The following is a 24,055-nucleotide window of genomic DNA, read 5'->3' on the forward strand; positions in this document are numbered from 1 at the left end:
CGGTGCATAGGCAGGGAGCTGGATCGGCAGTGGAATGGCCGGGGCACTAGCTGTGGTGCCCTTGTAGCATGCCAGAACCACAGGGAGAGGGACGAGCGTGTGAGCCCCTGCTCTGGCCCCGGCTTCCCCTGTTTCTCTGTGTGGATCTGCTTCCTGGGAGTCTGTTGCTGCCCAGATGAGACTCCACGTTTAGAATGTCAAGATGAGTGTCTGCGTCGTCTTTCATTGCTGAAGTTTCAGAGTTGTGTCCTCGAAATATGCTACACACTGCGGTCATTATAAGGGGCGATGCTCTGTTTTCCAGAGTTCCACATCTGGCGATCCAGCCCAACCACACATCAACATGACTGAGGGAGAAAATCACATTGGGTGTGCAGACATTTTTCATGTCTTTACTCTGTCAATATAACAGTTCAGCATACCATTTACATAGCAATTGTATTGAGTTTTACTAATAATCTAGAAGGTGATCTCACATGTGGGGAGGAAAAATGGATAACTGTAGGTTTTATGCAACTTGTTGACCTTTTGTGGAAGGGACTTGAGCATCCATGGGTTAGGAGACTGTGGAGGGGAGGTCCTGGGCCCAGTGCTTGCTGGAAATGGATGTAGGGTTGTGTGCTTTAGGTAGCCTGCCTGGCTTGATTTCTACTGGTAATTGGTTGGTTGGTATCAAATTGCTCCTGAAGGGCAGCCTACAGATTCTGTCCTTCGCTTCCAACAGGTCTCTTGTAATTTCCGGGCAATATGTTGGAGGTAAATGGGCAAAGCATCATGAAGTATACCTTGCTTTAATTTAGCTTTTCATGAACACTTGTTTTCAGCAGATTTTAAATGTGAGCTAAACCAATCAAACTCCCTGATTTTTGGAAGAATATGTTGTGCATATGTTTATCATAAACAATTTGGTTAAGTATTCTTTAACCCAGCCATTTGATAATCATTTTTATAAATAAGAAGATGCAATTTATAATTTGAGATCCTTTTCTATTTCGTAAGATTTGCTTACTTGAAAGGTGGAATTACAGGGAGAGAGGAAAAAGAGGAGGAGGAGAGAGGTCTTCCATCTATTAATCTATTAATCCATTCCCTAAATGACCGCAGCAGCCCAGACTGTCTCCTGGGGCTCGCACATGGGTAGAGGGACCCAAGCACTTGGCCAACTTGCACTGTTTTCCAGGCGCATTAGCAGGGAGCTGGATCATAATTGAGGAAGCCAGAAGTTGAACTGATGCTGGCTCTGCAGGTGGCAGGTTGATGCATCATGCCACTGGCTTGAGTTTGGGGCTCTTTCTTTCTGTTGGCTGTGGCACAGCCTCAGCCCCTCACACTGAATGGCATGTCTAAACTAATGTCTAGGTCTTCTACCCAAGAGTTTTTGTGACTCTGGGCTTTCCAGGTAAACCAGATAGGAGATAAAAGACTGCTCCATTTCTTAGGGCTGTTGGGATACAATTCTGTTGTTGCCTTTGAAGGGACATACGTGTGGCAGCAGAGACGTGTCTAGCGTGTGACCGAGGAGAGTTGCCACACAGCAGTGCCTCTTGCCCTGTGGTCTCTGGGCCTGTGAACTCTCTGTTAATGATAGTTAATCAGATAAGCAGCTTGTACCAGAATATGAATCAGTACTACTTCTGGGAAGAATGTCTTTATCTTTACAAAACAACCCACCTAGCTGAACTAAACAGTTGGTTGACATTCCAGTGTAGCCCATTATCTCCCTCTTTGGTTGGGATCCCTGAGTGTGGGGGCTCTCCCCTGTAGCAGTGCTTAAGGTTTACTAGGGCAGTTTAAGTTAGGAATAGATGAGGTTAAAGTTCACAAAACAAAGTATAATCTAGAAAAATAAACAAGTTAGGTTATAGATAAGACATGTGCATTGTGGGACAGTAAGTGAAAGTAGTTGCACAGATTGACAAATAGGAAGTCATATGAAACTTTGCCATTTGTGCTCTGGTTAATGCACAACTTAAATTCTTTTGATGACGTTTACAATCTTAGACGGCTTTTGTTTTTTTTGTCTTCTACCATTTACCAAAGGGAAAGGAGGTTGCTCTAAGTCTCCTGTAATTTTTCTGATGTCCTCTTACACTTCAGAATTGCCTTTGCTAGAGGAGCTCTGCAATTAAGCCCAACCTCCCACTCGCTCCCTCCCCCGCCCCAACCTGATGATGTTCTTCATGCTTTACCACTGTATATAAAATTTACTGTGTCCTTGGGGCCCGGCGCGGTGGCGCAAGTGGTTAAAGGTCCTCGCCTCGCACGCCCGGGATCCCATATGGGCGCCGGTTCTAATCCCGGCAGCCCCGCTTCCCTTCCAGCTCCCTGCCTGTGGCCTGGGAAAGCAGTTGAGGACGGCCCAAAGCTTTGGGAACCTGCACCCGCGTGGGAGACCTGGAAGAGGCTCCTGGCTTCGGATCGGCATAGTATCGGCCCGTTGCGCTCACTTGGGGAGTGAATCATCGGACGGAAGATCTTCCTCTCTGTCTCTCCTCTCTGTATATCCGCCTTTCCAATGAAAAAAATAATAAAAATAAATCTTTAAAAAAAAAAAAAAACCAACGTTCGGACACCATTTACAACACATTAAAAAAAAAAAAAAATTTACTGTGTCCAGGGCTAGTATCTGCTTACCAAGAAAAGAGGAAGAGTGATTCTTTGCCAACAGCAAACCATAAATACCGAGAATGTCTTTTCTGGGTCACAGTGCAAGAAAGTGGAGAAACAGCACATTTTCTGGGGCCCAGCCTGTGACCTCACTCCTTCCAATCAATGAGGAGTTACTGTCTGTTATTGCCAGTGAGTCTGCCATCAGCCCCCCACCTTGTCCTCAACCTGCTCAAGGGCCTTGCAGCCCTTTTCCCGTGCAGTGTAAATTACAGAAGGGAGGCTTGCTTAACTGAGAGACTGAAAGAGCCCTAAGCTTGAATCGATACCTAACAACGCAGCAACTCAATTTGTAGGACCGTCTAATCTCACTCCTGCCTTAAAACAGAACTATTTACTTTAAGGAATCTTAATTCATACATCTCCTTCCATAAGTATTTCTGCCATCCAGTTCTAGGGCAGCTGTGCTTTCCCATTTTCTGGTTGCAGAATGGAGCTTGTAGTCAACTTGGGTTTGCTTAAAGTCCTGGTGCAGCTAGGTTAGTTAGTAGTGCCACCCTGGGTTTTCTGAGGTTCCACAGCATCTTGTCTGTTTTCCAGAATCTTTTTATCAGTGAGGTCTGAGTTCGTCCGATGTATGTCCTTGACTGTCCCCCAGAACTCAGCCCTAACACGAGCCTGTGCTTGGCCTGTTCCCGTGAACAGCACAGTGCCATGTTGGGTTCCCTGCTCCTCCAGATCTAGTGAAGTCACTGGAGCTGTGGGCGCTCTGGGTTCCCATCCAGCACCCTGTTATCACGCTGTAGGCTGTGCTGCCTGGCTGGCTGTCTTAACCACAGCATTCACCTTCCCTAGTCACTTCCCTGGGATTCGAAGTACAAAGCTGCACTTTGGCTGATCCTTTCTGACTATCCCCAGGTGATGGAGTCCAGAATCCCTGGTAGAGAGAAGCATTCATGAGTATTCAAGAAGTCCCTCATACAAAATGGCACAGTGTTTATACATAGCACACATCTTTTCCTGTACTTCCAGTCATCTCTAGATGGTAGTGCCTAACACAGTGTGCTTGGAGTATGCCAAAAGAGCCTGCAGATTCAAAAGGCCAGCTGTATGCTTTGTCCTAGGGGGTGGTACAATTAATTTGTTTTTTACATGCTGTTTTCTACTCCTAGAAATCCTGTTAATATTATCAACACGACTTTATTCTCTGCTCTACTTGGGTGCTCTCATTCACTCTGTAAAGTAGATAAATTCCAGTCACCCCCCCGCCCCGCCCCGCCCCCCATATCCCTGAGCTCTTTTGAGATCATTGAGTGTCTTCATCATTCCTGGATGTTTCCCAGGTATCCAGCTCAGCAGGTCCCCCAGTGGCATCCTCGCTCCAGCATTGCACTGATCCTTATCCCGTCTCACAGGCTGGAACCCTGAGGGAGCCAGGGGATTATCAGCCACACCCAGCCAATCACCAGATATTCTGCAATTTACTCCTGGGGTTTATTTACTTCTCTTAGCTATCTGATCATAGATCTTTAACCACTTAACTCTTCATGGCCATCTGTAGAATGGGGACAAAAGTAATCCTCTTAACAATTGTTGTGATAATTAAGTGAACTCTAGCCCGGAGCTAGCTCTCCCTGAATGTTGACACTGGTGGTTAGGGTCCTGGTCAGGATCTTTTGTCTCTATATTGAAAGACTTTACCTTGCCAGGAGCCAGAGTGATCCTGTACCTGGCCTGACCCTAGTCCTGCTTCAGTATGCTTTTTTGAATTTGCTGCTCCGTCCTCATCTTGTGCAGCCGCTGTCCCTTTCATAGACTTTTCCTGCTCTGCGAATGCCCCACGCCGGTTTGCAGGCTGGCCCTTGTCCACTCCTTGTCCCTGTTCCTCTGCTGAGTCGGTCAGGTTTGCCTCACTCTTAGTTACCCAGAACAGTTCCTCTGTGAAGCATTTTTAAGCACTGAGTATTCTGTCATTGTTTTCCCTACCCCCATGTCTCCCATTTGCTATGAGTGATGTAAATCCTATTGTTTGCCTACTCTTTTGTCAACTCCTCACAACTGTCAAGACTTGTGGGATTCATATGGCTCCCATGTTCTTTTTCCCTTAAATCAGAATTAATGCCTCCTCTTGTCCTCAGGTTTCTGAAGCTCTTCTGTGTCCCATCAGGGCCATTATCACGTGGTATCTGTTTCTCTGTGCCTTTTTTGTATTGGAAAGTCAGATATACAGAGAGGAGGAGATAGAGAAGAAGATCTTCCATTCGCTGACTTACTCCCCAAGTGGCTTCCATGACCTGAGCTGCGCCTATCCAAAGTCAGGAGCCAGGAACCTCTTCTGGGTTTCCCACGCGGGTGCAGGATCCCAAGGCTTTGGGCTGTCCTTGACTGCTTTCCCAGGCCACAAACAGGGAGCTGGATGGTTAGTGGGGCAGCTGGGATTTAGAACCAGTGCCCATATGAGATTCTGGCACATGTAAGGTGAGGGCTTGAGCTGCAAGGCTACTGTGTTGGGCTATCCTAGAAAACCCCTGTGCTATCCTAGAATCTCCCCTACTATAGTATAGACAACCTAAAGGAATCTGATCAATTCCATATAAATTGCTGTTCTCCGCCGCAGCTTCTAGCTTTAAAGTAGGGCCAAGGCCTGATCATCTCTTGTTGAATTTCACAAGTTGGGGTGTTTTGGGAATTCATGTTGCTTTTCTGAAACGATGCTTCATCCTCCATCTTGGCTCTGTGGTGCATTGTGTGGTTATAAATCTCTCCTATCCTTCTGCAACCGTTCACACTCGGTGCCAAGTGGAGGCAGAGGGCTGAGGCGCACTGTGGGGTTTGCACTGGTCTCGTGCTTTGCCCCGCTTTCTGTGGAGTTGCCCGGAATAGAGCTTCACCACTGTCCGGAAGGAGCTGAAGCCCGTTAGGGTGGTGTTGGAGACCTGTAGCCTGGTTGCAGTAGACCCCGACTGTCCATCCAAGTGGCCTTGTGCTGCATGTGTCCTGTGCTCCAGTTTAATGAGTTTGAATCCTGGGGAGTTTTCAAATGACATGCATAAACCTAGACTCTTTCCTGGGAGATTGTGAGTTAATTGGTCTGGGGTGAGGCCTGGGCTGGCGTTTATTTGCAAGGTTGTCTAATAATGCTTCCGTATGTATAGCCAGTGTTGAAAACCACCGACCACTGTAGTGTGTCCCACCGAATCTCATTTCCCCGAGAGCTTGGAGGAGGAAGGCCTCCATAGTCGATGTTTATCTGGTCCTGTCTGGAGAGAACATCGGAGATGTCCCGCAGGAGGAAATCGTTTAACCTTGTTGAAACTGACATCAGAGGCTTTGATGCTGTGCTTGTTACTAGTATCTGTAAAACATGGTAAAAGCTGAACATTCCTAACCAAGTCAGGAATGTTCCAAAATGTTCAAATCTTTGAGTGGGAAAAGGGAAATTCCATGCCAAGGTTTCTGTGACATGTCACGATCAGGATGCAGGTGCCCTAAAAATAGTGTGTATTACCCTCAGGCTATGTGTGTTAAGATGTATATGAGACATAGATTTCATGTTTAGACTTGAGTTTCATTCCTAAGATATCCTGTTACATGTATGCAGATACTCCCCAAAGCACTGCCCTACTTCTGAGCCCCTGTCATCTCAGAGGAGCGGACACTCAGCCGTATTCAGCATGCTCTGTTTTTTGGCTGCACCTCAACTTTTTGATCAGTTTCTAAGTTATTTTTCTGTTGTCTTGTTCACATTGTATTCACCATGCATGCCAGGGCTGTCTTTTCATTATGTAAAATTCCTCCTCATACACTTTTATGAACATGCTTCTCTGTTGCTTGCCGGTGTGATATGAGCTCTGACAATGAGTACTTACTTGTGTTGCTCACTTCTGCATCTCCGTTCAACGCCTAAAATCTTCCTGATAGGTACCAAGTAGGTGTTTGGCAAATACTTGTTCTGTGGACAAAATGATGGTGATGTATTCATGCTTTGCACCCTCCTATCCCTCCCTCTCTTCCCCCCCTTTTTTTTTCAAGATTCATTTATTTGAGAGGCAAAATTGAGAGGGAGGGAGAATGAGTAAATGAGTGAGAGAGAAAGAGATCTTCGTTCCTGTGGTTCATTCCCCGAATGTCCACAGTGGCTGGGGCTAGGCCAGGCGTAAGCTGGGAGCCTGACTCATTGGAGTCTCTCATGTGGCTGTCACAAGTTCTAGTGCTTGGGCTGTCTTCTTTCCCAGGCATATTAGCAGGGACCTGGATTCAAAGTGGAGCAGCCAGGGTCTGAGCTGGCACTCATAAAATCCATTGCATCACAGTGTGGGGATTTGATTTTCTCCTAACTTACATGTGTTTCAATATTGCCAGCCCTATTTGAGGAAACTGTCAGTGCATGGACCTAGGAGAGGGATGCCTTCCTTTGTCCTCACTGTGCCATCTGCTCTAGCCAGATTGCACCTGGAGGATTCACTTGGCCGTTATGTCTGGGCCTGTAAGTGTGTGGAGTAATGGTATCTGGCAGACAGGAAAAGTTCAACACTGTAGTTTGAATAAGAGCTGGTCACTTATCATGGGGAGAAGACAATGGAGGAGTTCAAGAGAATGTTTGCCAGTGATGGCTGCAAATAATGGAAATTTGATATAATTGAGAGAATGAGGAAGAAACCACTGAAGGCTATGCTAGAACTGGAAGAAGAGGAAAGAAGTATGGGTGCAGATGGAAATTTATGGAAAAATGGATTAACAAGAAGTGATAGGACAAGGAAGTTTAGTGTCAACCTAAGAGAAAAGACAGAAAAAACACCAAAAAAGCCACATGTGGCTTGTTGTTTACCTGTTAATTTTTATCCCAAATGAGAATTTGGTAAGGACTACTGGTCTTTTTTTTCCCCCCTATACTTGAAGTTCTTCAGAGTTCAAGTATTTCTCAACATTACATATATCATTTGAAGAGACACGAAGCTGAATGTTCTGCACCAGAAGGAATTTGTCCGCTCCGCAATAGCGATGTATGAAAATGCTTAATTTTAAGTCAGCATTGAAGGCACCTGCACATTGATGTGTGTGAGGGTATAAGAGAGATGTGAAGAGGGCTGGGCAGGAGAGGGAGGAGGGTGGAGGAACAGAAACCAAGTGTGTGCCTGGGGCACACTGCCATAGCGGTGGCTCAGGGTGGCAGGCTCCAGGAGCAGCTCCGTTGTGTTCTGGAAAGGCTCCTCTCAGCTCACCAGTCACTTTGTTCCCCTTCTCTCACTGGTAAGACTGAGGACAGCCATGTTAATAACAGTAGTTAACAGTGTTTTGGAGACTTGAGAATGAAATTTTCTTACCCTGTAAACGTAATTAAGCCTCTGCTACAATGGTCTTCATTCTCATCACTCATTCTTAACATTGGAACACTGTAATCAGAATCTAGAAGATGTAGGAAAACATGTGTAGGATAATCGATGTGTAAGAATTTCCTCTGAGAAACAGCTTCTAAAACTCTCCCTTTGTTAAAGCAACAATGGGAATAGTTCCATGAAGTATAGGTATACTGTGACTGTCTCCTTGCGTTAACCCCACAAACAGTAGCCTCGTGTCACTTGTTAGGACCAGTTGTTGCTTAAGTGTATTTCATTAACTTAGCTGTATACTGGGTATGTACAGTGAAGTGGCTTAGATTTTATTTGAAAAACACCAAATTGACATTGCTTGCTTCACTTAGACTCCCTGGAACAAGGACTCAAAAATGGCTGAATATTGGCGTGTTCATATTATTCAGGGCAATATGAATTAAGCACTAAATAAGCTATTATTTCATTGGGGAATGGGTAATAGGCAAAGCTATTAAAGACAGCTTACTATTAGTATTTTGCAAAAAAAAAAAAAGACCCAAATGAGATCAGTACTTTCAGAAGCTGATAGGGGTCCTATTAAACAGATTCTGAAATGTTGTATCATTTTGTTGCTTTATTAAGTATTCTACACAAATATAATCAGATGTATTAAATATTTTGTACGTGTATTAAGTACTAATTATTATTTTGCACAGATTTAACAATATGGCCAAAATAAGAACTCAAACTAAAATAGAACATTACCAAGTTGCTGGCAATGTTAGCAACACCTTTGGTTCAAACCCATGGGCCTATTCCAAACTTTGAGTTCATAATAATATATTTTTGTGTTCTTTTCTCTTTTGTCAAGTTGAATTCTGATGATCAGATATTGAATTAATAGTTTAGAGAAATAGTGCTGCTTGAATATTTCTCTTGTATTTAGTCTAGAGTTTTGTTCTCAGAGAAGTTTTCTCGCCAGTCCTCTGACTTGTAGGGTCAAGCACAACCAATTCCAATAGTTGTCCAGTTACTTCTGGAAATTTGGAACCAGTCAGTGAGCAAATCATGATAATTTATTTTCTAATTGAAATTGAAAAAAATATCGTGTTGGTTCTGTAGTGGTGAAGTCTTGGAGATGATTCCAAGATTTATTGGTGGTGTTTCCAAAAGACATTAAAAGCAAAATAAGTAGACATTTTTCATCACTTTAAAAATATGTTTGTAATGGGTGAGAATGTATGGTTTTGATAAACATTTAATAAAGTCGTCATCTTTTGAACAAAAATTTTGGCAAAGAGACTGACATAGAGATAAAATAATGGTGAAATAGCCTCCAACAGTGTTTTACTGAAGCTATAACTGCTTTTAAGTTAGCTGCTAAAATGGTTTCCTAATAATGCTTTATTATTCTGTTTAATTTCAATAATACACATGTAGTAATATTGTTCCTGTTTTGATGAGAGATTAAAAACCCCAGGAAGCGTTTTTTTTTTTTAAACCAACTATGCTTTTGACATATCACATTGAATTACTAAAGTCGCTAGATATATCAATACTGTCAAGTTTATTATGTTGCTAACATAAAATCTTTCCTTTTTTAAAGGAAACCGTAAAGAAAGGCAGAAATAATCAAAATTAGCTTTTTTTATTACATCAGGTCTGTTCGAAGGGATGTAATTAAATTCAAGTATAGGCTTAACTAGTTTCCTGTTTTATTTAAATGACTAGCAGAATTTGTTGTAAGTGATAAAGGAGATGTGAATGTGTTATTGAGTTTTAGTATTTGTCACTTTTTCATCCAGTGATTGAGTTTGGATATTCTGTCTGTAACACACATGACACTGTGTGTTAGGAAGCAGTACTCCTAGCTGTGAGTCTTCCTTGTTGGAAGGTGAGGGCAGAAGGGATGACAGTTTCCTGTTCTTTGCTAACTGCTCTTCCTGCTTACTTCCTGTCCAGCCTCACCTGAAAGTTAGCCCGCTGGAGTTCTTGTGACAGGTGCTTGCATGGAAAAGAGATTCCCATGGGATACCCTTTTGGTGACTTCCCTAGGGTGTTTTGCCCAAGCCATGCTTCTTTGTTAGTAGGGATGATTGGACCATTTGTAGATTGCTTTTGCAAGTTGCTATAAAATAAAGGTGGGGAGTTACAGAAAGAGAGAATGGTGGTGAGTTGAGGGTAAGATAATATGATGTGTATAACTTTAATTCGGCAAATGAACATCCTGATGGGTACATGGACATAAAACAAGTGAAAAGTGAATCCTTAATGTATTTGACCAAGTGTGGCTGCCCAAACCATCCTTGTTACATTTTGACATAGACAATTGGAGTCATTATTGCTGTTCTTGAGTATCATGGGTATCTAAAGGCAGCGCTTGAGCAGTGTCCATAAAACATGGGATGTGATTAGGATGTGCAGGAGCCCTCACAGCAGTGTTTCCGAGCCTCTGCTTGTTGCAGTGGGCTATCCGTGAATGCTTGCTCAAGGATGCGTGACCCACATCACCTATAAATTTGATTGGAAGCTCTGGTGCTGGCATAGGCTGATGGATAGCAGATTACAGCCCTGATTAGCCATGTGATTCAAAGACTGGGAATATATTGTCTAAGCAAGGTTCATCAGATGCAATCAGAATTTCAAGTGGTCAGATGAAATTCAAATGTGTATTGTGGCTTTCCTCCCCTAGTGCTTCTCCTCCTGGTTTCTTTCTTTCTTTTTTTTTTTTTTTCCTTCTTTCCCCAAAGCTGAAAAATACTTCTTTGATGAATCTGCTCCTTACCCTAAAGCTGTCTGTCTGTTATTCATCAGAAAGCAGGTCGCAGTTCAGTGAGCAGAAGAAAAGATTTTAATAGAAGCTGTGCCAAGGGCTGTAATGCATCATTTTAGGGCCCTAATTACATTACAATGACAAATATCAATGGTGACAACAGCAATAACCTACATCCTTTAATGGCTGTGCTGCAAAAAGAGTTTGGGCCCCACGCCATTAGATTAGACTCAGTTTCAAAACATAGGCTATTAGAAGTGTGTGTCCACAGTATTATTGGCTGATCGCTGAAGCTCAGTGGAAAGGCCTGTAAATAAATGGTGCCTCCCTAAAGCTGAGTCCTCTGGGACAAAAGAGGCAAAATTAGATGACCATGGAAGCCGCAGTGTTTCCAAGGCAACTTTAGCTTTCAAAGTGAGGAATGACCTGCTTAATTTTATGAAATCACACACACATCCCACTGTCCTCCCCCCCTCCCGCTGCCAATTAGCCTGCCCAAGAAAATCCATTGGCATGACAACTTAAAGAAATTAAGAAGTCTTTTAAACAAAAGGAGACCTTTGGAAAATAAGTTGGACGCTTGCTTCCTGCCATGTGTGTGAACACATGACTTAGTAAGAGGACTTTTGTCCTTTTCAGGTTCATTTGTGAGAAGCTGTAGAACTTTTTTTCTCAAACAGTTGCTCGGGTCCAAAGAAGCTGAATGCTGTTTGGCCTCGTATTTTTGCGAGAGGACTACATTTCCTTAGAGTAGTTATCATTGCCTAGATTCTGTAGGCAAACTCAAGAACTCCGCTTTCTTCTGTGCCCACGCGTTTCTCAGCCCTCCTAGCAAGGGACTATTTTATTTATGTAAACAACATAATGAGGAAAATATGCTTGGCAGATGGCTGTAAGCATTAGAATCATCAGTTTGGTTTGCCCCAAAGTGTCTCATTATCTTTTATTCTCTCCCCTCCACCTCTCCCTACTGAAAGCTTAACAGCCCAATGCCTTTGAGACACAGTGCTTCCAGCCCGGTGAAGGCTACTTTATTTTCTTAACTCACCCTGGAATTTCACCCCTCAACCACAGTGGTATGTTCCTCCAGGTGGAGAGTGGTTTGGTGCTTCCCACTGCATCTTTTCATGGTGGTTTAAGCATTCTTAAAGGCTGGCTAAATGCTCCATGGGGCCAGTGCGGTAAATTAAATCAGGGCGGCACAGTTGGCTACTTATTCACTGCTGCTTAGTGGTACTGGCTTTTTGTCCATCCTGTTAGGAATGCAGGCTGGAATGGAAAGCTTAGGCTCGAAACTTCATGGTGAATTTGTATTTTCTCTTGGCCAGCATTTAAAAGATTGCTTGACTACCAAGTCAGAAGGGGTACTGATGAAAGAAGGAAGCTTGGATTGCACAAGCTCAGTATTGCTGCCACCCGGGTAATGACTTAGCAAGAAAAAGAGCATTTTTGTCCTCTTAGAAGATGAGGAACTGACCCTGGGTGGGATTTATCTGAAGAATGCCTCAGGGACAGTAATTGCTTTACGTTTTCTGCCTTACAACACTTTCACCTCTTTGTTCTTCCACATCATCATTAGCATCTAAGCTGTCTGGTGTAAAAAATGATGTGCTCCCATTTCACAGAGTATATATATATAAGGCAGTATCTGAACACAAAAGATGAACGGTAGTGCAGGTGTGGGTAGCTTTCTATTTTTTTTTTTTTTTTAAGATTTATTTACTTTAAGGGTTGGGGGAAGGAGAGGGAGAAAAGAGAGAGTTAGCAAGTGAGTGAGCACGCACTGGGCCAGGCCAAAACCAGAGGCTTCATTCGGGTATCTCATGTGGATGCCAGGGACCCCGCTGCTTGTCTCAGGCCGTCAGCATTGCAAGTGAAGGAGCAAGGACGAGAACCAGTGCCCGTATGGGATGCTGCTGTTGCTCGTGGCGGCGTTACCTGCTGTGTTCCTGGGTAGCTTTTTAAAGAAAATAGTGTTGGTGTATCTTGTTGATATTAAACTTAACTATAGGAACAGAATTTTTGTCTGTTCTTGCAAAAATTATTAGAAAACAAACTCCATTATCTGCCGATATTGGGTTTTTGCAGATTTATGTTGAAAAGGTAACATCTCCAAAGGCAGTCACCAGATAGATGAGTCAGTACTAAGTATATCATTACTACACCTGAGCATATGGAGAACCTTAGCAGTACACATCCTTGTGGCTGAAGCACTCGTCCCATGCTTGAGCAAAGTGTAGCTAAGAATCTGACTAATGAATCGGCCCATTTGGTTAGGTTATGTACTGTTCCTTTAAGGAGGTTGGGGACTGAGTATTAAATCTCAGTGCCAAGGTTTTTAAAGCAAAGACCACGCATACATAAATGCACTGACTTGGTATGAATGGAAGGAGTTGAGATGTGGACAAGAACGTGTCTATTATTAGGACTCTTACAGAATTGGGATTTCCTGGAACATAGCATCAGGGTGGGCAAGTGAGCTGGTGAAGACTTTTGAAAATGGAATTCTGGTCGTGAAAATTAACTTTTTTTTTTTGCTGCCCTGATACTTGAAGGTTAACTTTTTAAGATGAATGCTGGTTAACAAGTTGTGCTGTTAATGTGGTACTGTTGTCACTGCCTCTTTTTAATGGGCTTGCTGGTGAAATGAATTTCCTTTAGTTTTAGGAAATATGCCAGCCAGAATATAAAGTGTTTTTTTATAATATCATTCTGTTAATAATTTGGGAATCTGTAATCGGCTGACTGTTGTATTTATGCCTTTCCTTTTCTTTTTTTGCAGGCCGAGATTGTCAAGAGACTGAATGCTATCTGTGCCCAAGTCATTCCTTTCCTGTCCCAAGAGGTAAGGTGGTTGATTTTAGGCTAAGAGTTTTCATTTTTGTTGTTTTACAGAAAAGGGATTGTGGGACCGAATCTCTAGCCTTTTGGTCTCTTTTTTTTTTTTTATTTTTAAGAACTCGGTGATCTTACTCTAATTTTTGTGCCTTATTAGCATGCTGTGTTGTGATACACTCTTAAATGTGTTATATAGTGGTAGAGTTTCCAATGTGTTAAGCAAAATTCAATTTTCAAAATGTTTTTCTGTCATCATACCGTGACATGCTGCTGAGGATTATACCTGCATTTCATAATGGCATTCAGTAGAGCAGCTTGGAAAATGGCTAGGAAGACAAGACTTTGTATTACGTTTTAGTCTCTGGGCCTTTAGAGCTGGCACAGGGACATTTCAAATAGAAAGATTTTACATGGTAAAAAAAAAAAACAAAAAACTGACACTAACTTTTGGCCAGCTGCTTTTAGAAAGTTACTCATTCTTACCTATTAGGTTTAATATTGTGTGTACCTTTGGGAAACAACTTGTAAGATGGCCTCTACATCCCTTTTTCTGAGTGCCATTTTTCTCAGAATTCAGCTTTGGTGACGAGTACCTTTGTCCATGGCCAAAGCCTGCCCTGTGGCTCACTAGCTTCATTGGGTGCACAGCCAGAGAGAAGCGTATGTTGTTAGCCAACTCATAGGTTGGTTGGAATGAAGAGATGCATTTCAGGTACCCGGTGGCTTCCTCTTTATCCCTCCTCTCTCTTTGCTTGTTTGCTTGCCTGCCTTGGTAGTAACTGAGGGTATTGGGAAAGAGATCATTTTTGCTTCTGGATTACTGAACTTTCTACCTGCTCCAGCTGAGACTAGCTGTTAAGCAGGAACAAGCGGAGTATCTGTGCGTCATGTAGCCAGAAAGAGACACTGGGCTGCCCTGTGTTGTCACTGCCCTTCAGGAGAGCAGCGTGACCTCTTGTCTGCCCGTGGGTAGATGCTGCTGTTAACAAGCAGCCAGTATTTCAGCATGTGGGTGTGATGTAGCTATGTGGATGACTGCATGGGACTGCTCTGCTCTGCACTGGCTTGATCGCAGCAAGCAGGGATCGCCTTCAGCTGCTGTCTCGGGAGGAGGCATAGGTCATTCACAGCCCTTGGCAGTGTCCTTTCTGTCCCGCCCAACAAAGGCCTTATTGACTTTCTCTGACTACAGAAGCACCACCTGTAGTATCTGCATCTACCTGCTTTTACTTAGGATTTGCTTATGGTTAGATTAGATGGTGTGGTGAATGAAACACACACAGTATTTCTGTTTCGTTTGGAAAGCCTGGCTGCTCCGTTCTGGTCCAAACCAGTGTATGTTTTCTGCTTTAGGATCTCTGTGCAATGGTGATGGAGAACAGGAGGAATGATACGGCTTTCAGAGCTGTTACCAAGCTGGGATGTCATACCCCCGGGTGGCAGGGGAAAGTTTGAATAATTGTCCCTGGGTCAGTGTTAGAGTTTGGGCCCTTGGAAGTATAGACTGCTGCTTTAATAACCCAGAGAACTTTGTTGCTGTGGAATTTCTGCCGTGTCTATGGGTTAGGGTTCAGAAATGGAAGGAGGTCTTGGGGGGAGGGTGTTGGTAGAGCAGATTTACCAACACATCAGTTTCCCACATGACATGTTGCTTCTGTGCATTGGCCCAGTAGGAACAGGATGTGTAATGATAGTGGTGCTGAGTAAGACTAGACTGGAATTGATGGGCTGAGGAAGTTGTACCCAGTCGCGGAAAACCACGGGGAGATGTGGTCAGCTCCTTTCCTCTGCTCTAGTGGTCTGCTCCTTTCTTCTCTTTATTTCCAAAATACTTTGATATTTCTTGATTAAACTTCTTGATTCATTTACAGTGATTTATGTTATGGTTTCCAAAATCCTAATTCTGTGTTTATCTTTTCTTTTTCTTCTTAGCTTGAATTTGTTTTTTTTTTTTCCTCTTTAGATTCCTAAGATGTGTTTCTGTCTTCAGTGTGTGGGCTGTGTTTTCCTGCTATCCAAACATGAGCTCTCTAATGTTTTCTGTCTGAATGTTTCCCACCTTGTCTCCTCTTTGAGGCCATTCTGGGAGATCAGAGTTCCTGCTTCTTCCCTGAGGCCAGATGGACTGTAATCTGGAGGGAGGGAGGAGGCAGGACATTAGTGGAAGATGAATTCCATTTCCTGTCTCTTCAGAGGCATGGAGAATCACTCTTGCATGGCTGCAAGCATCACTCCGTGCCAGGACTGAAGGCTCTTAATCTGATCCTTTAACACCAGCTCTCGGTGTGACAGTCGCCCTGCCAGAGTGGCAGCTGCAGCACGAGAATTTATCTTAAATGTTTTTATTTAAAAATTAAATGCTTCTATCTAGAGAAAAACAAAATTATTTCCCAGTGACTACAGTGTGTAAGCTACAGGGCAATGTTTGGAGGGATTTTGAAGCAACTCAAGTCGAGCTTTTGGCGTCTAGCACAAACAAGAGGTAAATTTATGTGCATATAGATGAAGTGTATTTTTAATTTAGCCCCCTAATGTGCCAGCTTAATATTGCTTGTATCTCATTTACTATACTTTCTAAGCTTAAAAAAATTATGCACCACCGAATGCTAACTACTAAATAATGTGGTTTTAACTCCACGTCTTAAAATAAGTAGCTCAAGTGCGTGATTAGTGTGTCTGTAGTAAAAAAAAAAAAAAAAAAAAAAAAATCAGCAAAAAATTCCCATTAGATTTTACTAAAACTTTAAAAAATTGTAACACATGCATATTTTCGTGATACGCTCTTGCACTCACATGCCCTCCGGTTCCACTATCTTCAGCAGGAGACAAAGGATGTTGCTGAATTCTTGGAATTTCATAGCATTCCCAATATCAGAATTTCAAGGAAGCTTCCGAGTCCCTGTGTGTGAGGCTGCTCTTTGCTTCCTGCCAGTCTTTAGCTTTTAGGAGTGGATGAGACTGCTGCGTCTTCTCGCGCTTCTGTTTCATCTGCAGGAGGTGAAGCGTAAGGGAGAGAAAAGTTGTGCTGTCTCCTGGTTTTCACTCCTTGCTAGAAGGAAGCGTTGGAGGCAATCAGCTCTGAGTTGGTGGTTCCGTAGTAGGCTGAGATTGAGTCTACAGAGCTTGTGGCTGACTCCAGCTAGGGTCGGCTGATGACCTGCAAAGGAAACTTGCCTCCCCAAGGCCGCAGTTTGCTTGCCCGTACACTGAGGGTAATGGTGGCATGGAGCATGGCTGAGGACTGTGAGGTTATATGGGAGTAGACTTGGACAGCTTAGCATGTAATAAGAGCCTCCTGTGGACTAGTTGTAGTATTACTGCAGTGAAAAAGAACCCTTGAGTTTCTTTTTGTGAGAATCAGTGGATTTTCCTTCCCCTTTGCAATCGTTGCATTTTGGCTGTCTTTCTCTAATTTCCTTCTTATTGAGTTTGTTTTTTTTTTTTAAAGGCATAAATTAAAGTTGGGCCCAGGGCACAGAGCTAGCTGAAAACCTCTGTGTCTCCTTCACCTGGCCCCTTTGGCAATCAAGATACAGCTTGTAGATCCTTTAAAGTCCTCGGGAAAAGTCAAGAATTGTAGCAGATGCTGTCCTGCCTCCCAGTAGTGGCTCTTTGTCCACCTCACACTTCAGGAAGACAACTGTCTTTTCTAAGAAGAGTCTGACATGGACTGAAAATTGTACATCACTCCTGACAGAGGCAGTGTTTCTGCTACTTTGGAATTGAACCTAATTCTGTCTTTTGAGCGGCTTTGCATTGGGAAAGTTGACCCCTCTAAGCCTTGGTGCTCCTGTAGAATGGAGGCACTAATCCCACCTGTATGATGTGTATTACGTAGATTAAAAGGTAAAGCATTTGGCCTAGTCAACGCCATTTTTCCCTCCCTCCTTTCTTGTTGCACTTCTGGGGAATTGAATTCCCTGGTAGGGTGTTTTAGGTCTTAAAACACTGGAAGGGAAAGGACTTATTAAGGAGTTCGAGGTAAGACTTGACAGTAATGGCTGGCAGTGTCTTTGGGAACTTAGCTTGGCCTGGCCACTCTTGCGGCCACTGCTCCATAGAGATTAACTTCCAAAAGAAAGGGATAATTTATATTGTTGGTAAGCTAGTATTTTTCATAACCTTTTAGATGAAGTGTTAAGTGTCAGCTACTTAGCTGAGTGCCGGGTCTGAAGGACAGCTGTGCTTTTTGTACTCCTGTTTCCTGGTGAGGGGGACAGTTTTGAAACAGGCAGGGTACATTTCACTGCAATCAACAAGACGTTCCCAAGATCTTTGAGAAGTTTTAATAGGCTGTAGGTCAGTAGGTGAAAGTTTTATTACATTATAATTGCAAATCTCTCCTCAGGGTCCAGTTGTATTTTTAGAAACTTGTTGCTCCGATAACAAGGAACAGAGTTTGTTGGAAAAACTGTGTTATGCAAGTGGCAATGTGATAAGAGCTGGGGGTCAGGCAGACCCAGGACCGAATCTTCCCTCAGCGCCTTGCTTCCTGCCTTCTGTTGAGCAATATGGCTCAGCTTTTCTGGGCTGCAGCTTCCTCGTCCGCAGAAAGGGAGGCCTGTACTCTAACGATGGTAGATGAGGCGTAAGCAAGGTGTGAAGTGCCTGTCTGGCCATTTAGTTGCTTCAGCAGAAATCTTAGAGCAGTGGTTGAATCGAAGTAAAAGATTCTCTCTCTGTGTCTCATAGCGGTTGGCATAGAAGCAACTAAGGCTAATTTGGTACCAGGGTTTGTGAACTGATGGTCTTTCTGTACTAAGTGTTTATCATTCCTAGCATCATTGGACCTTACACTGGCAGGAAGGGAGTATAGAATGGATATGGTCTTTTCCTTCTAAGTGTGTAATGTGGGAGATGCTCTCATTTTTGCCCTCTTTGCAGTGGCCAGCACCTAGTTACCTGGCCACACCCAGCGACAAGAGTGACCTGGAAATGTAGTCCTGGGTGAGTTCCTGAAAACCAAGTGTAAGAGAAGGGATATGTGTTTTAGAAAGAAAGACACAAGCTTCTTCAAGAAACCTCTCGGTTGCAGGAGGGGTCTAACAGAACACTCAGGCTTAAGACTTTTGATCGTATCCCTCTCCAAGACAGCATGGAAGAAAAGTAGGTCACCTTTAGAGGGCATTTTAAGACATTTCAGGAAAAATAGCTCTGGTGGATTGTTTTGCATCATGAAACCGGGCCCATTTGGATGACGTGGGCTTTAGACTCTGTAAACCATACCTGAAGTGGCCTGAAAAACAGACCTTACTGCAGTGTGAGAGAACCCAGGGGTTTGTTAGAATCAGTGCTTTCCAGCTCCCGGTTATCAAGTCCATGGTCGTTCTTTCCTTTCCAGCAAGGGCATTTGTTTTTTTAAGATTTATTTACTTACTTGAAAGGCAGAGTTAGAGAAGGAGAAATGGTGGTAGGTGGGAGAGAATCTTCCACCTGCTGATTCACCCTCTGAAAGACCACAGCAGCAGAGCCTGTGCCAATCTGAAGCCAGAGCCAGGAGCTGCTTTTCGGTTTCCCGTGTGAGTAGCAGAGCCCTAAGCACTTGGGCCATCTTCCACTGCTTTTCCAGTTGCATTAGCAGGTTGTGGGATCAGCTAAGACTTGAACCAGTGACCATATGGCATGCCGGTATCATGGGTGATGGCTTAACCCTGTATGCCTACACAGGGCATGCCTACTTCCCAGCTGGCGCCGTTCAGGCAGTTCTGGTGATGCATTATGACAGAGTTGCGTATTGAGAGAACATCCACACGGATGGAGGCTTCAGAGGAATTGGCCCACTTTTCTGATTTTCGTATTAGAATCTGATTTTCTTTTTTTTTTTTTTTAAGATTTATTTTTTATTATTTTTATTGGAAAGGCGGATATACAGAGAGGAGAGACAGAGAGGTAGATCTTCCGTCCGATGATTCACTCCCCAAGTGAGCACAACGGGCCGATACTATGCCGATCCGAAGCCAGGAGCCTCTTCCGGGTCTGCCACGCGGGTGCAGGGTCCCAAAGCTTTGGGCCGTCCTCGACTGCTTTCCCAGGCCACAGGCAGGGAGCTGGATGGGAAGCGGGGCTGCCAGGATTAGAACTGGCACCCATATGGGATCCCGGGTGTGCAAGGCGAGGACCTTAACTACTGCGCCATCACGCCGGGCCCTAGAATCTGATTTTCACATTAGATATAGTAACTTATGAATATCGATTCCCATAATACTGAATGGGCCATAGGAGGACATGATTCTGTCTCATGTTCCATGGGTTGACTGATTTAGTTGATCTTGGTAACCACAGTTTTGGTGATGGTTGAATTTTTGACAAGGTCCGTTGGGTAGCATTATGACCTGTTTGATCTTAGGAAGTGAATGAAAAATTCTCAGAAGTTTGAGGTTTTTTCTTTGTGGGTTTAGGTGTGGGCCTCTATCTAGAGGCAACAATGGCAGCACTTACTTATATCTGAACAACTGTATGTGCATTTAAGAAACTCTTTATCTTTCAGTTAGGTAGTGATTGGACGACTATGATTGTTGTTAAACTTTAAAGTACTTTGCTGTAGTCTGTGTCTTCTGAATCACTATTGACTGTAGATTTACATTGTTGAAGTTGAATAGAATTCAAAATTCAGTTTGGTAGAGACAGCAGCCTGTTTAAGCATTCGGTGTCCACCCATGTTGGCTAGTAGCCTCCAAGTTGACACAGACAGAGAACATTTCCAGTGTTTAGGAAAGTTCTGCTGGACAGCTCTGGACTTGCAGAGCTCAGGAGAGCTTTGTGAAGGATGCGTTGTTTCCCGATGTGAGTGGAGAAGGAAAGGTCGCTGAATCAGTAAGAAGAAGACTGGTGCAGCGTTTCCTGAAGTTTATTGCTCTAGAGTTTCAGTCCCTGCTTCCAGAATCGTTTGAGAAGCTCTGCATGAGAATCAAGATGGCACAGTAGGGTAAGGACACATTTAAACGGACAGAGAAACATTTAATCAGACTGAAGCAGAGAGGACACATTCCAGGAAATAGGAGAGGATGGAACAACAGCAGAGGGGTACCTGGAGACTGTGAGAAGCTCTGCGTAACTTGTGAGCAGAGGCCTGCAGCTTACCAGGTGTGCTGGATTGGACCTGTGTAGGTTTGTATTTGTTTGCTAAGTAATGTCAGATTCCTTGTAGGACTAACATTTCTTGGGATATTGCTTGGGAAAGGCTAACTTAGAGAGTTTGGGTTTAAAAATTTAAAGTTGAAGTGTGTCAATAAAAGGCACAGTGGGATGTTAGCCTGACTTGTCAGACCCAGAGTGACACTTTGTACTTGGCTGTGCCTGGAGTATTTAGTAGTGTTCTAGTCACGTGGAACACATCATTGGAGTAGCCAGGAGGGTGAGTGGCCAGTAACACCAAGAAGTTATTTTGTGACATGCTTAACTTGAAGAAGGAAAATTGAAGATATACATGACATCATTTCCAAGTTCTTCAAGTGCCAGGTCTGTGGAAGAGGGTTTAAAGACAAAACTGGGACCAGTGGGAAGAAGTTGTGGGTAGGTGTGCTTTTAATGGGTGCTGATGTTCATTGTCTACGAAGTCATAGGTCTTTTTGCAGAAGGTGATCAAACAGAGATTGACTGATGGCTGGCCAGGGTGTGACACAGGAGAGTCCTCCACTGACTAGAGGGTCCCTCTGACCTGCATTTGCTATTGCGATTCTATTCAAGTCCTCTCAGCCGGAAACCTGTGTGCTTCTGGCATCTGGGTTTCATGAGCTCTAACTCGTTTCTAGTTCTGAATTTCTATGCGTGGCTTTATGTGCGTGCAGCTAAGAGTTCCTGTGACAAGGACTCACCTGAGTGCAGGTCCAGGTGTCTCACCCTAGCATCCTGCAATGCTTTACCTGTTCTCTATGCTTTATCATACAGACTTGCTACCCAGCTCTTTCACTGTCCCCAGGTCCATCTCATCTAAATGCAGAGCTGACGGTACTCAGCTGCTTGAAAATATTTCATAATGTCTCATTTCCTATTGAGTTAAAATCCCACTGTTTTGCATGTTAGGCAAAGCGCCTTAGAGTATGGCTGCCCCTGCGTTGCCAGATTTCATTTCCTACTCACACATGGTTCCCAAGGGTCCTCGCGGTGCCCTCAAGCATCTGCCATTGTTGGTCTGTGAGCTGCTCAGGGTTTTCCACATGTGTATCTCACCTAGGGAGGAAGGCCTCACAGAGTCCACCCTGCCCGGGTCTCCAGTTCTGCCCCTCCTTCCTGTGCAGGCACATAGCTGCTTTCTTCTTCAGGGACCTCAGCCCAGTCGCTCCTCGCTGCCTGGAATGAATTTCTCCTGCCAATTTGTCAGGTCATCTTAGCGATTCTTCCCCTAATCCAGAGTATATGAAAATGTTTTCCTGATAAATGATCACAGAACATCCTGTAATTTTCTCATGGAAATGATCTGGCAGTTGTAATTATAAAGTTTCAGGCATTATTAATTCATAGGCGATTTTTCTTCATAGAGACTGTATGACCAAGGGCGGTTGTCTTTGTTTTTGTTACTCAAATTTAGTGCCAGATACAGTGCCTGGTGTATAGAAGGTGCATTTGATTATATATATATATATATATATAAATATTTTAAATATATATATATATTTTTAAAGAAAAAGTCTATTTTTTATTTGTTTGACAGGAAGAGGCACACAGAGAGGAAGAGAGGGATTAGAGAGAGATTGTCTATCGATCTGCTTGTTAAAGGATGGGCCAGGCCAGACCAAAACCAGGCACCAGGAGCTTTGTCCAGGCTTCCAGCATGCCTGGACGGCTGCACCCCAAGTGCATGGGCCGTTTTTTGGATGCCTTCTCAGGGAACTGTATCAGAAGCTGCAGGACACTGGTTTCTAAACAATCATCAAATGGATTTTAAAAAGGGTGTGAGGGGGCCTTGCTCGTAGCCTAGGAAGTGTGCAGGCAGTTCCCTCTCTGAGCTGTCCTGGTGTTCTGTATTCTGGTCCGAGAGCTGCCCCAGGTGTGTGAGTCCTGACACACAGGCTTGTCTTCCTCTTGCATCTTAGTGTGCTGGAGTGGTCAAGGCCTGCATAGTAAGAACATTGTCCGACTCTATATTTCTGCCCTTGCTAACCTTATCAGGATGGGAATGTTTTTTGAAAATTCTGACTTGTAATGTAGAAGCTTGTGTTACTGTGCTTGATTAGCAATGCCGTCTCTGTTGTTTTGGCTTGGCTGGCATTGTTGCCATGAACCCTTCTGACATGTAGTGGATACCTCCTGTAACAGGTGTTTGGTGATCTGAGGCCCATTGCTCAGCAGGCTTTCTGGGACTTACCACAAGCTTAAATTGTTTTAATCTCTCTTGGCAAAAGCAAACACTTAAATGTGTTTTTTTTTTTTCTGAATGAATTTAAGAAATAATCTTATGATGATGGATGTGGGCAAGAGATTTGATGTACAAATTTTCTTTCACTTACACCCCCCCACTTGTGCTGCATCTCTTACATCACAATAATTTTCCGAAGTTGATTTTATTGAGATGAGATTTACATACTGTAAAATTCATTCATTGTGAGTGTATAGTGATTTTCATTAAATTCAAAGCAGAATTGTGTAGCCATCATCACACAATTTTTTTTCTTTCTAGAATTTTTTAAAGAAAACTATAAATCAGAGTATGTTAAAGAACAAATAGTATGGAGATTTTTTTTTTTTTTTGGTGTGTGTCTTTCAAATCCCAGCTGGAGTTCCCCTTGTCCCCTTGGTTTATTAATGCATCCTCAGGGGGCAGTTTTCTGTGCTGGTACCAGGGGCACGTTCGAACCAGGAGTCCATATTTGTGCGTGCAGCTTGAGCAAGCAGAGATCAATGTGACTGTTGCCTTCTGCAGATTGACTGGGTCACAGTGGCTGTCACCACTTGGGGTTGTAGTGGCAGGGAGAATAAGCAGGAAGTGGGAAAGGAAATGAGATGAGGGTGGAGTGGGAGAGGGCAGATGGGGAGGGAGAAGAAAAGGGGAAGAAAGGGCAGGCATAATGGGAGAACTCTCAGGCTTCTGAGAAGCTGTGAACCACTTGCTGGACTTCCTGAGTCAGCTTATTTAAGTCTGAAAGTGGGCAGGAAAGTATGCCTCCTGTGGCAATGCACAGGAGTACTTGGGGCCACTGCTTCATCTGTCCACTTTTCTCGTTTGTGATCTGTGGCCCCTTCTGCCTGAGTTTTCATCTTGGCACTGTTGGTCTGTGGTGTGATGTTGCTGTGGAGCTGAATGAGCAGTGAGCATCAAGGCTCTTGTGGTGCTTTAGAGGTTGTCACAGGGTGGGAGCCTTGTTTGCCTTAAGGAGCTTCTGTTCAGAAGGTCCGTAGCCAGCATTGATTCACAGGCTGTAAGCAGCAACTGGGACGTCAGATTCTGTGCTGCAGGCAAGATTTATACTGTGTTAGTCCATGGCCATTGCCATCCTAAAGGAGGACCTGAATCATAACTGCTTTTGGGATTTCAGCTTCTAGCTGGTTTCTTTAGGGGTGCTTCATCAGTTATGACTCAGTGGTGTGT

At 43.7% G+C, this 24,055-nt stretch overlaps 1 protein-coding gene across 25 annotated transcripts in view; it reads left to right on the plus strand.

Moving 5' to 3' along the window:
• TLE4 (TLE family member 4, transcriptional corepressor) overlaps window positions 1-24,055 on the plus strand; it is a 130,450-nt gene that overhangs the window by 20,672 nt on the left and 85,723 nt on the right. For 22 of the 25 annotated variants that reach the window (XM_040988824.1, XM_040988829.1, XM_040988821.1 and 19 more), the window contains one exon: window positions 13,475-13,537. The exons of the other annotated variants lie outside the window; for them this stretch is intronic. In XM_040988824.1, the coding sequence (XP_040844758.1) occupies window positions 13,475-13,537 (63 nt within the window). The remainder of the gene's footprint in view (window positions 1-13,474; window positions 13,538-24,055) is intronic. 25 annotated transcript variants of the gene reach the window in all.

This window comes from Ochotona curzoniae, unplaced genomic scaffold (assembly GCF_017591425.1).
Source record: "Ochotona curzoniae isolate NIBS_2020 unplaced genomic scaffold, NIBS_Ocur_1.0 contig_50, whole genome shotgun sequence".
Classification (NCBI taxonomy): Eukaryota; Metazoa; Chordata; class Mammalia; order Lagomorpha; family Ochotonidae; genus Ochotona; species Ochotona curzoniae.